We start from the raw sequence: 18338 nt of genomic DNA on the forward strand, positions 1-18338 counted from the left end.
GGTACCCGTCAGCTGCTTCCTGAGACCCACAGACCAACCATGCCCTGTAGGCCTCCTTCTTCAGTCTGACGGCTCCCCTCAGCTCTGGTGACCACCAGCGGGTTCGGGGATTACCGCCACGACTGGCCCCAGTGGCCTTGCGGCCACAGCTTGCAACAGCCACCTCGACAATGGCAGAGCGGAACAAGGCCCATTCGGATGTCCCTCTCTGCCCTCGGGATGCGGTTGAAGCTCTCCTGGAGGTGGGAGTTGAAGATCATTTGGACAGGTTCTTCTGCCAGGCGTTCCCAGCAGACCCTCACTGTTTGTTTGGGCCTGCCAGGTCTGCGCGGCGTCTTCCCCCACCATCTGATCCAACTCACCACCAGGTGATGATCAGTTGACAGCTCTGCTCCTCTCTTCACCCGAGTGGCCAGAACATATGGCTGCAGGTCAAATGATACGACTACAAAGTCGATCATTGACCTGCGACCTAGGCTGTCCTGGTGCCACGTGCACCGATGGACATCCTTATGTTTGAACATGGTGTTAGTTATGGCCAAACTGCAACCTACACAGAAGTCCAGTAACTGAGCACCACTCGGGTTCAGATCGGGCAGGCCGTTCCTCCCAATCACGCCCCTCCAGGTCCCGCTGTCATTGCCCACGTGAGCGTTGAAGTCCCCCAGCAGAACAATGGAGTCCCCGGTCGGGGCACTGTCCAGCACCCGTCCCAGGGACTCCAAAAAGGGTGGGTACTCTGAACTGTTGTTCGGTGCATAAGCACAGACAACAGTCAGGACCCATTCCCCGACCCGAAGGCGCAGGGAAGCAACCCTTTCGTCTACCGAGGTACACCCCAACATACAGGCAGAGAGTCTGGGGGCTATCAGAAAGCCCACCCCGGAGCAACTCCAGCGAAGGAGAGAGTCCAACCCCTCTCAAGGACTAGGGTTCCAGAGCCGGAACTATGTGTCGAGGTGAGGCCGACTATATCTAGCCGGTAGCGCTCAACCTCTTCCACAAGCTCCGGCTCCTTCCCCGCCAGAGAGGTGACATTCCATGTCCCAAGAGCCAACTTCTGTAACCAAGGATCGGACCGCCAAGGCCCCCGCCTTGGTATGCTGCCCAATCCACAATGCACCGAACCCTTCTGGATCCCTCTGTGGGTGGTGGGCCTGCAGGGGGACGAGCCCATGTAGCCGGTTCGGGCTGGGCCCGGCCGGACCCCATGGGCGAAGGCCCGACCACCAGGTGCTCGCCCACAGGCCCCAACCCCAGGCCTGGCTCCAGGGCGGGACCCCGGTAATCCTCCGGGCCGGGTACATGTGTCCTTGTTTGTATCCATCATGAAGGGTCTTCTGAACCGTTCTTCATCTGGCCCTTTGCCCAGAACCAATCTGCCATGGGAAACCCTACCAGGGGAAAAATGCCCCCGACAGCATAGCTCCTAGGGTCATTAGGGCACTCAAACTCCTCCACCACGATAAGGTGACGGTTCTGGGAGGAGGAAGGGGAAAAAAAAAAAAAAAAAAAAAGGCTTGAACCAACCATCATCCAGGCAAAGCTCCCAGACCAGCTGGTGGTACTCCCTGTGATTTCTCCTTTGTCTGAGGGTCTCTTGCAAGGGCATAGGTTTGATTTTCACATTGGGAGAGACATAAAAGTGCTCCATGGCGCTGACCTGTACGTTGATGATTTTTCAATACAATTTCACGTCATGCGAAACTGATCACTGCTTTATAATGCACATTTAGATATCTACAATAAATACAAGAATGTCTTGGTTAATGTATTCTCTAATGTTATCAGTTAGTCTCTAGTCTGTTAATCAGCCCTAAACCTAAACTAGATTATAATTCATTTGAAAGCCTCGTTCTTAGTCTTTTACATCCGACCTGGAATACCTCGCAGCCACTTTGATTTGTTATAGTGTACCGTGCTCCTGGCCCGTATTCTGAATTTGTTTCTGAATTCAGAGTTTTTATCCAGTTTAGTTCTTAAATCAGATAAAGTTATTATTGTAGGCGATTTTAACATTTATGTCGACATTGATAATGACTCCCTGGCTACCGCGTTTATTTCATTAATAGACTCCATTGGCTTCAGTCAGGGTGTACATGAACCCAGTCACTGTTTTAACCATATGGATGGAAAAGGGATACTTCAGCTGCCAGTATCTAGTTTAACAGAGGAATTTAAATGTACCAAGGTCAGTACAGAGCTCTTGTTATCTGGGAGTAAGGACGTGGTAGTTAGGAGTGTGATTCCAAATCCAACCAAAGGAAGGAAGTGGAACCCACGATCGGCAGTTCAGGAGGCAGAAGCAGTTCTCAGGCATGCAGAGATTGTAGGTAATGTTCAGTTTGGCTGGGGAGGCCTGGGGCTTGGCTCAGGTAAACCGGTATGGAATACAGCAGGTCTTAAAGATAAAAGAAAGCTGGTTGTGGAACAGATACGTAGACAGGAGGAGATAGTAAGGGATGCAAAGGTAGTGGCCCAGGCTAAACAGGGACAGTGGTTGAATTGAGAAAGTGTAGAGAAGAGGAAGTTGGAGGGACCTGTGGAGTATGGAGGAGAATCGTATTAGATTCCTGGTAGGGGCTACATACGATGTGTTACCAACCCCCCAGAACCTAAAACTGTGGGTAAATGAGGACCCATCATGCCCATTGTGTTCAGGTACTGCAACTGTAAAGCATATTTTGTCAGGCTGTAAAGTTAGCTCGTCACAAGGCCGATATACATGGCGACATGACCAGGTGTTGAAATGTTTAGCTGCAGGAATCGAAGGGAAACGAAGACAGGTGAATTCAGAAGGTGTTAAGGATAGGAGTTTAGCAATTCAGTTTGTCCGCGAGGGAGAGAAATACAGAAGGGATAAGTTAGTAAGGAGGCAAGGGTGTGGCCGACTAGAAGGTGCTTGTGATTGGGAAATGCAAGTAGATTTAGGGGGAAAGCTTGTTGTTCCCCAGGAAATAGTTTGTACCAAGCAGAGGCCTGACATAGTGTTGTGGTCAGTGAGTCAATGGATAGTTTATTTCATTGAGCTGACAGTACCTTGGGAAGACTCAGTGTAAGAAGCCTATGAAAGAAAAAAAGCTTAGATATGCAGACTTAGGAGCAGAAGCTGAGCAGCGAGGATGGAAAACTAGGATTTGTCCAGTGGAAGTGGGGTGTAGGGGATTCATAGCAAGATCAGCTGTCTTGCTCCTGGGGGAACTCTGAGTGCGGGGACAGAGTTTGAGGAAGACAGTGAGGGAAATGCAGCCAGAGCCAGCCAGTTTATCTATAAGAGAAGAAATAATGTCAGTTGGGGGCCAGCAGGGGGAACGACTAAGCAGGGTACATAACTCCTTGAGATCAGGTGGAGAGATCCACTCCCTCTCAGGAGGAAATCCAGGAAGAGGAAGGTTATTTAAGTGTGGGAGTGGCCTATTTGAATCCATTTTGTTTGAGACCATGCTGCAAGGTGAGTGTGTTTGCTGATCCTGTAAGTTTATTTATCTCCTTTAACTTTAGCTTATATTGGAATTATGCTATGTAGCGTGTGAAATAGAGTATGGTGAATGTGCTAGGAAAGGTAGTATCAGCATTGTTTCTACCTCGAGCTCGCATGTACGGAGCCTGGGTTTGGTTGAAGGTGGCAGTGCTGTTTGGGCTGAGAAAGCCATGTCTAAGTAAGGTAAAGGAGGTTATTGGGTTGGTGCGGGGAGCAATGAGACCTGGCATTAGGGGAGTGTCTGTGGGACGCCAGAGATCACTGTCTAGCCTCCTGGAGGTGTCGTGGGACCAACGAGACGACACACCGGTGAAAGGAGGTTCCCACCTGATGACCCCAAAGACATGTTAGTTATCACTGCTCACTGGTCTGTATAGTTAAGCCTTGCCATAATAGCTTATCATAGGGTTTAGGAGGTTATTCACTGAGTGCTGATCCTTTCTCCTTTCTGTCGATAGCGCCGTAGGCTCACTGCGAACAACACTCGACTCTGTAGCTCCTCTTAAAAAGAAGTTAACAAAGCAAAGAAAGTTTGCTCCTTGGTATAACTCTCAAACCCGTAATTTAAAACAAATATTGCGAAAATTTGAAAGGAATTGGCGATTAACAAACTGGAAGAATCTCGTTTAATCTGGGCAGACAGTCTCAAAACGTATAAGAGGGGCCTCCGCAATGCCAGAGCAAACTATTACTCAGCATTAATAGAAGAAAACAAAAATAATCCCAGGTTTCTTTTCAGCACTGTAGCCAGGCTGACTGAGAGTCAAAGCTCTATTGAGCCTTGTATTCCTTTAGCCCTAAGCAATAATGATTTTATGAGCTTTTTTAATGACAAAATTCTAACTATTAGAGGCAAAATTCATAACCTCCTGCCCTCAGATAGTACCTATCTAACCTCAAACACAGCTGTAAAACCTAATATATATTTAGATTGCTTCTCCCCAATTTCTCTTCAAGAATTGACTGCAGTGATTTCTTCATCTAAATCATCAACGTGTCTCTTAGACCCCATCCCAACTAGGCTACTTAAGGAGGTCTTACCTTTAGCTAACACTCATATATTAGATATGATCAATATATCCTTAATAACAGGCTATGTACCACAGTCTTTTAAGGTAGCTGTAATTAAACCTTTCCTAAAAAAGCCCACCCTGGATCCAGAGGTGTTAGCCAACTATAGACCAATATCTAATCTTCCCTTTCTTTCAAAGATCCTTAAGAAAGTAGTCGTAGACCAGCTGTGTGATTTTCTCCAGGATAATAATTTATTTGAGGAATTTCAGTCAGGAGTTAGAGTGCATCATAGCACTGAGACAGTACTAGTTAAAATTACAAATGACCTTCTGATTGCTTCAGACAAAGGACTTGTCTCTGTACTTGTTTTATTAGATCTTAGTGCAGCGTTTGACACAATTGACCATCAAATTCTGCGACAGAGACTGGAACACTTAATTGGCCTAAAAGGTTCAGCACTAAGCTGGTTTAAATCTTATTTATCTGATTGTTTTCAGTTTGTTGACGTTCATAATGAATCATCCTTACGCACTAAAGTTTGTTTTGGAGTTCCGCAAGGTTCTGTGCTCGGACCAATCCTATTTACTCTATATATGCTTCCTTTAGGTAACATCATTAGAAATCACTCTGTAAATTTGCATTGTTATGCGGATGATACACAGTTGTATTTATTGATGAAGCCAGAAGAAAGTAATCAATTAACTAAACTTCATAATTGCCTTAAAGACATAAAAACTTGGATGAGCACCAATTTCCTGATGTTAAATTCAGACAAAACTGAAGTTATTGTTCTTGGCCCCAAACAACTCAGAGACTCTTTATCTGATGACATAGTTAGATGGCATTGCTCTGGCCTCTAGCACTACCGTAAGAAACCTCGGAGTAACATTTGATCAAAATTTGTCTTTTAATTCTCATTTAAAACAAACCTCACGGACTGCATTTTTTCATCTACGTAATATTGCGAAAATTAGGCCTATCCTGACCCGAAAAGATGCAGAAAAATTGGTCCACGCTTTTGTTACCTCTAGACTGGATTACTGTAACTCTCTATTATCAGGTAGCTCTAGTAAGTCCTTAAAAACTCTCCAGCTAATTCAGAATGCAGCAGCACGTGTACTAACAGGAACTAAGAAACAAGATCATATTTCTCCTGTTTTAGCTTCTCTGCACTGACTCCCTGTAAAATCCAGAATTGAATTTAAAATCCTACTGTTAACTTATAAAGCTCTAAATGGTCAAGCTCTGTCATATCTTAGAGAGCTCATAGTGCCTTATTATCCCACCAGAACTCTGTGCTCTGAGAACGCAGGGTCACTCGTGGTCCCTAAAGTCTCCAAAAGTAGATCAGGAGCCAGAGCCTTCAGCTATCAGGCTCCTCTCCTGTGGAATCATCTTCCTGTTACGGTCCGGGAGGCAGACACCGTCTCCACATTTAAGACTAGACTTAAGACTTTCCTCTTTGATAAAGCTTATAGTTAGGGCTGGCTCAGGCTTGCCCTGTACCAGCCCCTAGTTAGGCTGACTTAGGCCTAGTCTGCCGGAGGACCCCCCTATAATACACCGGGCACCTTCTCTCCTTCTCTCTCTCTCTCTCTCTGGTATTCTATTACTGCATCTTGCTAACTCGGCCATTCTGGATGTCACTAACTTGGCTTCTTCTCCGGAGCCTTTGTGCTCCACTGTCTCTCGGGTTAACTCGTATCGCAGCGGTGCCTGGATAGTGTGACGTGTGTGGTTGTGCTGCTGCTGTGGTCCTGCCAGATGCCCCCTGCTGCTGCTGTTATCATTAGTCATACCTCCACTGTTATTATACACATATGATTGTTGTCATACATGTATGCTATCAGATATTAATATATTATTATTAATTATAATATTATTACTTTCATTAATGTTGTTGTAAGCTACTGTCATTACCGTCTGTCCTGCATCTGTCTCTGTCTCTCTCTCTCTCTCTCTCTCTCTTTCTGTCTCATTGTGTCATACAGTTTACTGTTAATTTATCATGTTGATCTGTTCTGTACGACATCTATTGCACGTCTGTCCGTCCTGGAAGAGGGATCCCTCCTCAGTTGCTCTTCCTGAGGTTTCTACCGTTTTTTTTTCTACAGGTTTTTTTGGCGGGGACTTTTTCCTTATCCGCTGTGAGGGTCCAAAGGACAGTGGGATGTCGTTTGCTGTAAAGCCCTGTGAGGCAAATTGTGATTTGTGATATTGGGCTTTATAAATAAAATTGATTGATTGATTGAGTTACATGAATATACACTGATAACTTCACCACATCTGTCCATATGTGCTTCCCAGGGTAAATTATAATGTCTATGATTATCAAGTTTTAATAGAATCTTTTTCAGGCCCAGTGCTACCCACTTGATAGCATATTGTCATGGTCGCTTCGGTCAGAGACGTCGGAAGGAGGCAGTCCTTTTTTCAGGCAAAATTTGACATACCTGCAAAGGCTCCTTAAAATGAGCCATGATGTCTCCCGAGCCTCCGCACTTGTTGATGGCGGATATATTCAATCAGCTGTCAGTCTTACTGAGTCGTTTATATCGATCAAAAAGGCAGAAAACAACTTCAGGATCCAGTTCATTAAATTCAAGTTTTGAATTTACTGAATTTTTTTAAATTCACTTCACTTAAAGTCATCAAGAATCAGTATTTTTACTTACCCCTAGTCACAATGCTGAATCTCACTGTCAACATATATCCTTCATGTTTCAATCTCACCTGTGAGGCTCCTGTCTCTCCTCTATCTCCTCCTGTCTCTCTTCCATTTCCTTCTGTCTCTCTTCCTGCCTCTCCTCCTCCATCTCCTCCAGTCTCTCTACTACTTGTCATCTGACCAAAAATATATTGATGCAAGACATGTGAACAGTGGGACAATTTGAGATACAACAGTCATAAATTGATTGTTGTAGCCTGAGGAAAACATACTGTATGTTTTACAATTGTGTAATTCATTAAACATCTGAATGTATACAGGCTAAAGAACAGCCATAATGTCAACACAAGTTAGTCAGCTTCGTCATGTTAAACATAAATAAAATAAATCAACAAAAATGTAAATGCTCCAAAATCATTTTAATACAACTGTGTGCAAAATGTTGCACTTACACCCAATATCTATTACATGAATATGACTCAGTGTTCTTACTGGGTGTTTTTACTGGGAGCAGTGGATCTCTATTCTCCTAAGTCTCTCCTTCACACACCATGGATGCTGAAGACTGTCACTTAAGGAGCTATTATTTATAGTGTTAACACTTTATTTATTCAGACTGTTTCTATCATGTCTTCTTACTACAAACATTAATTTGAACTGTCTCATCACTACATGACATCTATGATTGCTGATGGAGATGTGAAGTGGAATTTCATGTTCTCTGGCATATAATGATCTAATAGTTGCCAAACTTAGCTCAGCTAGTATTAGCTCGTTAGCATCTCATTATCTAGCAATGAGTTGCCAAGGAACACCATTCAGTTAGCCTAACATCAACAGGTGTTTGTTTAGCTTATTTACTGAACCAACTGACTCACATCTGTTTTCTTCCTTTTCATCCAGTTCATCAAAGACTGTTGTTGGTGCTGGGCCTGCTGGCATTTCATTTTTCAGCCGCAAAATCTGCACGTGTTTGTTTGTAGAATGCGAATTTGAAATGTACGCTGTGCACGCGACATTTCAGGACCATAGACAGTCACAGATCACTGCCGCACATTCACACTCGGCGCTCTGGTGTGGAGCGCTAACAGTGACGCGCATGTATGTGTTGTTCCCTCACGAACCACCGTGAACTGTACGGTGACGCGCACCCACAAAGTCAGTGGAGAGAGTGGCGCTGGGGACAGAGGCACGGCAGCCACCCGTGGGCAAACAAATGAGTCTCCAGCGTACCGCTGTCCAGCAACCTTGCATCTGTAGGGGAGGGCGGGCGGACACGACTCGCGGCAGTATTTTGAATTTGAGTGCAGTAACCGTTTTGGCCACATTCTTGCATACAGCGCCTTTAAAGCATGAAAGACCATGCAAACATACAGAGAAGTCCTCTCAGATATCTGACTGGACCCAATCAAGCAGACGATTACAAATGTTTGAACCTTAAATATAAAAAACTGTATCATATAAACATGATCTAGTGAAGTTTGTAAAGATCTGAACTATTTTCAGACAGCAAGCAGTGGATTTGCAAACTGCAATGCTTGTTGGTGCTTAGTGTAACAGGAGGACCTAATCTAACAGTGGTGGGTGGTAGGCCTTGATGAAAGATGTATCTACAGCAGGGCTGTCTACTTGCTTTGTTGTTTAATAGAGTAACATGACTTTTGCTGCAGTCAGTGGTTTAATGCTTGTGCTCACTGTACATAGCAGATACTTTTTCAAATGCTGTCTGAATGTCTTGTCTCGTAGTCCGTACACAATAGGACTGAGAAACCTGGGAAGGATCTGGACAATGATATAGGAAGCAAAGAGTATTTGTACACGATGTTTAGGAAACCAGTTCAGCAGAGCCTTTTTCAATGCAGGGGCTATATAGGTTAGCATGCACAACAGTAGCTGAAAGCCATGGAGAAGGATTGTATTCCTGGCCTTCTTTGTGTCTCCTTTAGCTGATTTAGCTGTTTTAGCAGCTAAGAAGATCATGATGTAGGTGTAGAGGAGAGTGAGCCAAACACCAGTCAGGTAAATCATGTAAGAAACATCCCTCTTTTTTAAGTGTATAGGATGTCGAAACAGGATTTCCTTTTTGCAGAACATTGTGGAATAAAATAACTGTACAGGCTCTGTTGCCAGAAGAATAAACAAATCTGGCAGGGCTGACGCTGAACTCATGACCCAAATCCAACCAATCAGAACATAAGTTCTTTTGATGGTGCAGAGCTCAGCGTGTCGCAGTGGTAAACAAATAGCAACGTAGCACTCCACTGCCATGACAGCCAAATTTAATGGAGTGTTGAGGGTGGTGAAGATAGATAAGGTAATAATAAGGCAACATAAAGAAGCATTGATTCTGTAGAAGACGTAACTGAAGACAAACAAGCTGATAGTTGAAGTCAGCTGGATCATGTCGTTCACCACCAGATGGATAAATAGGATGTAACGGGGATTCACATAAAATATCTGAAAGAGGAGAAAAGAAAAGAAAGGAATCAGTCAGTTGAAACATCTCATCTTTCTTCAGCTTCAGCTTCAGTGGGAAATATTGCAGTTAATAAAAGCTTCCAGACATTTGACTTTTGTCAAAGAAGGTGCATGCATGAGAGGGAATAATGAGTGCTGATGACGGAAAAGGGAGCAAGCGAGACGGGGCGAGAACAGTAAAGGGAGAAGTAGGCTAATACACTGCTGCTGCTGCTGCTGCTGTTGTGTATCATTGAGTTCATAAAACAGAAAGGCATCTGTTGCCACCTCTTGCTGTGAGGTGACAATGCTAACCTGTCTAAAATTGGCATTTTATCTAGTTTTTAGCATGATTCTAGTGACACACTCTCTGGGTTTTGGTCGTTTTTAATGACATCTTTTAACCGGAGAAAGGATTTTAGTCATCAGACGTGGATTTTAGTAGTTTTAAATGAACTGTTTGCCGGACTGCTTGTAATCGGTGGCTAAGCTAATTAGCTCACTCCGCTCAGCTCAGAGCTACATCCATGGCTGCATCCACTGCGGTTCTACTTACCCCCCCACACGGGTGCGATGGCTGTCTCCAAAAATCTCAGGCCATTGCTGAACTGGAACGCCGTATCTCTGACCTTTACTGGATCCGGAATGAAGAAAAACTCCTGGATTCTGTAATCACACTGGGCGCAGGTACGCCTGTCAACATAGCTGCGCTGGACTCCACCATCCCAGCTACGGATGCTGCTCTGCTGGCCCTGGTGAGCGTCGCTCCTGCCTCCGTCTCTCAGCTTGCCTCCGGCCTCGGGGGTACTCCTGCTTCAACCGGGCTGACTGCTTCGGCCCCGCCGTCACATCTCCAAAGTGATGACCACTGGCTCTTCCTGGGTGCAAAGCCTAAGCTTGTGTCTGCTGCTACACTGGATTTTACACCGAACCCGAGGTGCAGAGCACATAGTTCCACCCCACGACATGAGCCCTGGTCCGTGGCATCTGGCAAGAAGGCATGTAAGACCAGCCCGCAACCCATCTGTGAACTCCAGCTGTCCAACAGGTATGACCTCCTGAGTATGGATGATTCTCCGCCGCTGACTGCAAAGTTGGAGCCGGGGTCCGTTCGCAGGCGAGCCACCCCGGCTAGTGTTTACATCTCGGCAGCTGGGGCTGGCAGTGTTTTCGCCACTGGGGTTCCAGCGGCCGTCTCTGTCTCCGTCCCTGCGGCCTCAGAGCACTTGGGGCCTGGGTGGAGTGCATCCCGTTCTGCTGGCTTGGCGGCACGGCGCAAGCTGCTCAGGAATGCGGTGCGATGGCACTCGCTGGGGTCTCCCCCTCGCCTTGCTGCTTCCAAGCCGTATCATCCAGAGAGCAACCGGCCCTCATCTGATCGAAGCGAGGCCCAACCAGCACCTCCTCGCCCCCTCTTCCCACCAACCACCTTAATTGTGGGGGACTCCATCATCAGGCAAGTTCGCTTCCTCAAAACAGTCACTCACTGCCTCCCTGGATCTACTGTGTCTGTCATCTTAAATGAACTCCCAGAGCTTTTGCGCTCCCTGCCCTCCACAGTCACTAAAATTATTGTCCATGTAGGATGTAATGACACTGCTCGTAAACAGTCCGAGCTGACGAAAGACGATTTTAGAGACCTCTTCAGCATCCTGCACACCACAGGTAAATCGGTGTTCATATCTGGCCCGATTCCAACATTGGCTTGTGGAGATGAGCGGTTCACCCGAGTCCACAGCCTCCATACGTGGCTGTATTCCACCTGCAGAGACTTTGACTTCGCCTATATTGACAATTTTAACCTATTCTGGAATCGTTATTCATTCTACAAGCCGGACGGAGTACACCCAAACCAACTGGGCAGTAGGATGCTAGCCGCTAATTTGCATCATGCTGTACAGCATGCTGTACAAACTGCCACACGCGCTGCACGTGACTGACTGTTGTTTACATCGCACACCCCCTTCCAGACTTCTTCCTCCCTGCTCCCTGTGGCAGCTCAAACTCCTCTTTCACTCACCACTGCCCCCCCATGGGCCCCTAATGCCAATTTGTTATTTATTTCAACCAACTCCACCCCTAATTCTATCCCCCTCAGCACATCAAGACAAATTGGTCTCTTGTATGCACGGCCACTTTCTTACAAGTCTTTTAGATCCTGCCAAATGCGCAGGAGATCTGACCCTCACTACCTAGTGAAAATTAAAACTCAATCAGTCCCTGTCTGCCCAAAACCAAAACCTGAACTAATAAAGTTAGCACTTCTGAATATCAGATTCTTCTCTCGTAAGAGCTTTTATATTAACGATTTTATTTCCCAACATAGTCTCAGTTTTTTATTCTTAACTGAATGTTGGCTCTCTTCAACTGCTTCTGCCATATTAATGGAATCATCTCCCCCAAATTATGGCTTTCTATACTCCAGTCGTCAAGATAAAAGAGGAGGAGGGGTGGCCAGTATCTTCTCTAACAATTTCACCTGCTCAAGAAGTAACTTTGGTGAATTTTCAAGTTTTGAATACTAAGCCTTGGTTATTAAGACTCAGCAGTCTATACTAACTATAACTATTTATCGACCTCCTAAATACAACTCCAACTTCTTATCTGAGTTTTCTGATTTCATGTCTATTGCTCTCACCAGTTATGACAGGATTATTTTACTTGGGGATTTTAACTGTCATATTAATAATACCGCTGATTTATATGCCACAGAATTTTTAGATCTTCTGGCTAGCTTTGGTCTTGTGCAACATGTCAAGGGGGCTACCCACAATCATGGAAATACACTAGACTTGGTCCTCACAAAAGGTATTGAAATAGATATTTCTGATATCACTCAGTTCAATGAGACTGTTGTGAAAAGACGACTTGATAACAAGGCCAGGACAAGATTTTTTGATAGCATGAATACTTTTCCTCCATCCAATGCCTGTGCTGTTGATGATCTAGTATTTGATTTTAACAAAAAATTAAGATCCTCTTTAGACATTGCTGTTCCTCCAAGAATTAAAAAAAGACAAATAACCCATAAGCTACCATGGAAAACTGATGCTATTTGCCAGTTTAAAAGAAACTGTCGCAGAGCTGAGAGACAATGGAGGAAAAGTAAACTAAATGTTCACTTTGACATTCTTAAATACCATATTGGCATTTACAATAATGCTGTTAGACAAGCAAAACAGGCCCATTTCTCAAAAATCACTATTGAAAATAAACACAACTCTAAAGTCCTCCTCTTTTAAATCCAACACCGATGCCTTGCTTAAATGATCAAAACTCAGAAAGTAAATGTCAAGAATTTGCACTATTTTTTAAAGGAAAAATTGATACCCTATTAGGTCCAGTATTTTAGTCACAGATTCAACAACCATCTGCGATCTACCCGCTAGCGAGCCTCCATCTATGACATCTTTTAATTTAGTCACAGATAGTGAAATTAGTGCCACTATAACCAAAATGAAGTCATCCACATGCTCACTAGACCCTATTCCAACTAAACTTTTTAAATCCAGTCTCTTGTGCCTTTCTAATGACACTACCAGAATCGTCAACACTTCTCTACAGTCTGGTATTTTCCCTGCTGCTTTTAAAACAGCCATGGTGAAACCTTTGCTCAAGAAACCTGATCTCGACACTAGTGACTTAGCCAATTACAGGCCGATTTCAAATCTCCCTTTTATCGGTCAACTGTTAGAGAAAATTGTTTTTAATTAACTATTTTATCATCTTAACACTAATAATTTATTGGATAAATATCAATCTGGCTATCGCACTAACCACAGTACAGAACCTGCCTTATTAAAAGTAGTTAATGACCTCAGAATCGTAGCTGACTCGAATAACGTTGCTGTCCTCTTTTTACTTGACTTGAGTGCTGCGTTTGATACCGTTGATCATTCCATATTAATTTGTTGACTTTAGAAATGGATGGGTCTTTCTGGTGCTGTGCTTGACTGGTTTCATTCTTACTTGTCTGATAGGAAATTCTTTGTTAGCCTAGGTGATTCTGTATCACAGACATTTGATGTTGAGTATGGTGTACCTCAGGGGAGCATCCTTGGTCCAATCCTCTTTTCTTTATATATGCTCCCTCTAGGTAAAATAATTAGTCTTCATAATGTACATTATCATTGTTATGCAGATGATATGCAATTATATATCTCTGTTTCATCAGGAGACCCTAGTGTGTTAAACAGTCTTTTTTTCCTGTCTTACAGATATTAACATCTGGATGAACAAACATTTTTTAAAGCTAAACGAACAGAAAACAGAGATTTTACTTGTTGGTCCACTAGAAGAAAGGCAGAAACTTCAGTCAAAGTTTGGCAGTCTGTCCCAGCAGATTAAATCACATGTTACAAGCCTAGGAGTGATTTTAGACTCTGATCTTAATTTTATTCGCCATTTTAACAGATTTGCAAAAACATCATTTTTTCACCTTAGAAACATTGCCAAAATTAGACCTTTTTTAACTCAGGATGATGCTGAAATACTTGTACATGCTTTTTTTTTTTTTTTAATCACTAGCCGTTTGGACGACTGCAGTTCCCTTTTTACTGGTCTCCCTAGAAAGTCACTGAAGAAACTACAAGTTATTCAGAACGCTGCAGCCAGGATTTTAACAAATACAAAAAAAAGAGATCACATTAGTCCTCAGCTTGCATCATTGCACTGGTTGCCTGTTTCTTTTAGGATTGATTTTAAAGTTTTGTTACTCACTTATAAGGCCTTAAATAATTTAGCACCGTCTTATATCAGTGATTGCCTTTCTTCTTATGCCCCAACAAGAACTCTCAGATCCTCCACTGCCTGTCTTTTAGTTGTTCCCAAGGTGTCCCACAAGAGAACCGGTGAAGCTGCTTTTTGTTTTTATGGCCCAAAACTATGGAACACTCTCCCTTTAGATCTGAGAATGGCAGACTCCTTAGCTATTTTTAAAAATAAATTGAAAACCTATCTTTTTAATTTGGCTTTTAATACGGGTTGGTTTGATTTGATTTTTATCACTGTTATTGTTTCGTTTTGTTGATGTTGTTTAAATTGATGTGCTGTTTTAACTGTTGTTTTCGTTGTTTCTGATATTGCTTTGTTCAAGCACTTTGGGCTGCATTCGTGCATGAAAGGTGCTCTATAATTAAGTTTATTATTATTATTATTATCATTATTATTTTTAGACATCTTGCGAGGGTATCTGTAACCCTGTCACGTGTGGTGAAACTGTCACAGTTTCAGTAGTGCTGGACTGCTGCTAACTGACGTAGATGAGAGTGAGTTGGACTCCTAAAACTATTACTAAATTTAAATGTCCCTGTCTGAGAATAACTGATGATAATTAATGTTGATGCGTAATAAATAATATTTGATTACAATTTCTTAATTTTTGGGCTGTTTGGGATTTAAAAGGCTGCATTCAAAAACACAATTTGAATGTTGATTACTATGGCAACAATCACAGCTTGGAAGCATTTGGGTCAGCCCTATTTTTATTTATCTATCTATCTATCCTCTCCTAGGAACAACTGATAACTGAATAATACTTATCTTGATAATAAAATAAGATGGGCCTTTATTGATCCCCAAAGAAAATAAATAAATGCTAAAAAACAGAGATATTAAGAAAATAATTAGAGATGTATGAAACTAGATAAAGGACAGAAGTAAAAAATAAAAACTATACAATTAAAAACAAAACAACACTGAAAAAGTGACAGTAGAGTTCAATGGTCAGTAGCAAAAATTTCAGCAAGGTATAGTGATATGTCAACAGCATACAACAAAATGATGTAAAATAGATAATGACAATCTGTATTAATCTGTATTAAAGAAATACTTCACTCCTGAAATGACCTTTTAAGCAGTTGATTTAGATCAGCGTTATTGTAGTTGACTAAAACTTTGCTAAAATTTAAAATTATGTATGGGGCAAAAAATATTTTACAGAACTGAAATAAAAATTAAATCTGTACTTTGGAAAAAAATGAAAAACGAATTAAACAATATTGTGTACTTAAAAAACCTCAGTAAAATAAAATAAAGATGAAGATATAGATCAAATGTCTGTAGCTTTAGTCTTCGTCAATTTAGTGAAATTTGTCCACACAACGAGCGTGAAGCCACATGGGTGCAAATGTTTACTGAGATTGGGATGTCTACATAACTGTGAGTCAATTGCCTTCAAAAAGTGTTGTGTTTGTAACTGTTCTTAACTTCTTAAATCTTACCTCTGAGAAATACCCCCATACTTTAATAAAGAAAACTAATATTGAAATAAAAATAAAAAAGAACAAAAACCTGAGCTAAACACTTTTAAACAATGACGACTGAACCAAGCAAACCCATGAAGAAAACCAACTGAAACGAAACTGCCTTTAAAAAAAAAGAAAGAAAGAAAGTACAGGTCTAAAAGAACTCTGGTTCAGTTTCACCAACGTCACACAATAACAAACTGACTACCAACTGAGGCAGTGGTGAACCAACAGCTCTGTGTTCAGTGAGGTCAAATTACTTTCCCTTTTCAGTGGAGTCTGCCTTTGAAGAGCGCATAGATAAGTTTCACCTTTAGTTCAGTTCACCGTCAGAAACGGCTGTCAGTTTGTGAAGTACTAAGCATACAACCTGATAAAGGAGACTTGGATGATACTACATGAGTTGTTTGAGAGTCTGTAACGGGATGTTTTGATGTAGTTTTACTACGGTTAAACACAGACACCTATGACTTCAGTTCATCAAGAATTTTCTGTGTTTATGGATTTTTTGTTCATGCAGGCATGCGAGAAAAAGTTTATTTTTTATTGTTTTTCCTCCCAAAATTCAATGTATTATTGGTTGAGTACCTGTTGTGCAAATGGTCATTTGTGGATTGAAGTGTTCTTTTAGTGAAGAAATATATAATATATATAATAAAGTAAATAATGTGATAAAACATAACATATTAATATAATATAATATAATATAATATAATATAACATAATATAATATGTTATAGTATGACTACAGTATAGTAAATAATAAACAGTAAATAAAGTGTAATAACAAAATATACAAATCAGTCCAACAGAGGTTGCAGCAATAATGATTATGATATTAATAACAACAAAAATAATGAAGAAGTCTGACCTGGTGTTTTCTGAAGGTGTGAATCAGAGTACCATTGATATAGTTGATGATGAGGCCGAGAGCCACAACAATCACATTTTTGGCTACAGCTGTGCTGTAGGCGTCTCGATAGCTCAGACCAGTCGACACGTTATAGCCATGAGATGAGGAATTCATTGATCTGATGAGCAGCCCGTCGGCCTCTGTTACAAAGATTTAAAATGTTTTTAATATGGCATTACTGCAATTTTAAATTTTATTTATTTGTTTTCTATTTTGAGAGTTTTCCCATGATTGCAGGAATACCATGGGTAACAATTCAAGGAATTATGTACAGAGAATAAAGTAAATATACAACCATGAACACATCTGTACTTTCTCTGGAGAAAGCATTCGTCTATATACATAGCTAATTTTTGCGTGGGCCCTAAATGTTTTACAGCACCGATAACATGCTTTACTTAAAAACAGAGAGTGGCAATATAGATTTAGGCATAGTAGTTTCAGAATGAGACTATCTAATGTTCTAACTGTCTCAGTGAAAGAAAAAAGGAAAATATTATTTGCTTTTCTATATACACCATTTTTTAAAAGGTTAAAAAAAGATCAACAAATGCCAGATAAATAAATATTAATATAAGGTTATGCCATATGATCACTTTAAAAAAATGTAGGAATTACAGTTTGTTTGTTTTTTCAGATGAAGTGTTTTCCACTTGTTCATACACATCCTCTTTACCATATAGTTAAGCAATTTTGAAAATATGCTCAATTTAGGAGAAAAATGGTCATTGGGGCTCAGCATATGCCCATGTAGTTCAAAAGGATTGTCATACTGTAAAAAACAACAACACATATCATATTATAATAATGCAGTAACACAGTGTGATAGCGTCAAGGTCGTTCCTACCTTGGATAGTTTACTCCAGTGTCCACTTTCATCAGTCATGAAATGAGACTGAAATCTGTTTGATAGCTTTATATGGAGCAGGATGATGCATGAGACCTGCATCATGTCAGAGAATGTAAGGTGACTGGACGATGACCTGTCAAAACAAGAACAAAACTTGTTTGAACATTAGAGTTGGGCAATATTGAAATTTTCTACTCATGATATATCTTTAAGAAAAATCATATACAATATCATCGGAGATGATATTGTATATGATAATAACAATATCATCGGAGATGCAAAGTGCACATACAAACAGATGTGGACTGGAGAAGCAGCTGTTGTCATGCTCTTAAATGGCCACAAAGTTGCCCCAGTGTATAGGCAATAAATGCTATTTTGCACGAGGCCATGCTGAGACCAATAAATCAGATCAATGGATCAATGGTAATGGTTATTTTTATTCAATAACACGTTTATCAACATTGATATATGGAATAACACAGGCCTATATTATAAAAGTCAGAAACTCACTGTGGTGAGATTTTGCAGTTGCAACCAAACAAGCAGTGGAGTGGCATGTTTCCAAATCAAATCAAATCAACTTTATTTATGTGGCACTTTTCATACAACAGTAACACAAAGTGCCTAACAGATGTTAAAAACAACAAAGAACAAAACAGGAAACACAAAAGAAAAGATACACACACACACACACACACACACACACA

At 41.6% G+C, this 18338-nt stretch overlaps 1 protein-coding gene across 1 annotated transcript; it reads right to left on the reverse strand.

Annotated features, from left to right (window-relative positions):
* Positions 1–8804: 8804 nt before the first annotated feature.
* Positions 8805–16892, reverse strand: LOC125887814 (odorant receptor 131-2-like). Its single transcript, XM_049574895.1, has 2 exons — positions 16737–16892; positions 8805–9620 (listed from the first exon to the last, which is right to left on the reverse strand). Exons 1-2 carry the CDS (start codon positions 16890–16892, stop codon positions 8805–8807), a joined length of 972 nt encoding a protein of 323 aa, XP_049430852.1.
* Positions 16893–18338: the final 1446 nt, after the last annotated feature.

This window comes from Epinephelus fuscoguttatus, linkage group LG1 (genome assembly GCF_011397635.1).
Source record: "Epinephelus fuscoguttatus linkage group LG1, E.fuscoguttatus.final_Chr_v1".
Classification (NCBI taxonomy): domain Eukaryota; kingdom Metazoa; phylum Chordata; class Actinopteri; order Perciformes; family Serranidae; genus Epinephelus; species Epinephelus fuscoguttatus.

What these genes read in the sequence shown, in the direction of transcription:
- LOC125887814 (XM_049574895.1), bottom strand. Translation starts at nt 16,892, where the DNA reads ATGAATTCCTCATCTCATGGCTATAACGTGTCGACTGGTCTGAGCTAT. An exon ending in ACACCTTCAGAAAACACCAG is followed by an intron (nt 9,621 to 16,736) that starts GTCAGACTTCTT and finishes CTCCTCTTTCAG; the next exon opens with ATATTTTATGTGAATCCCCG.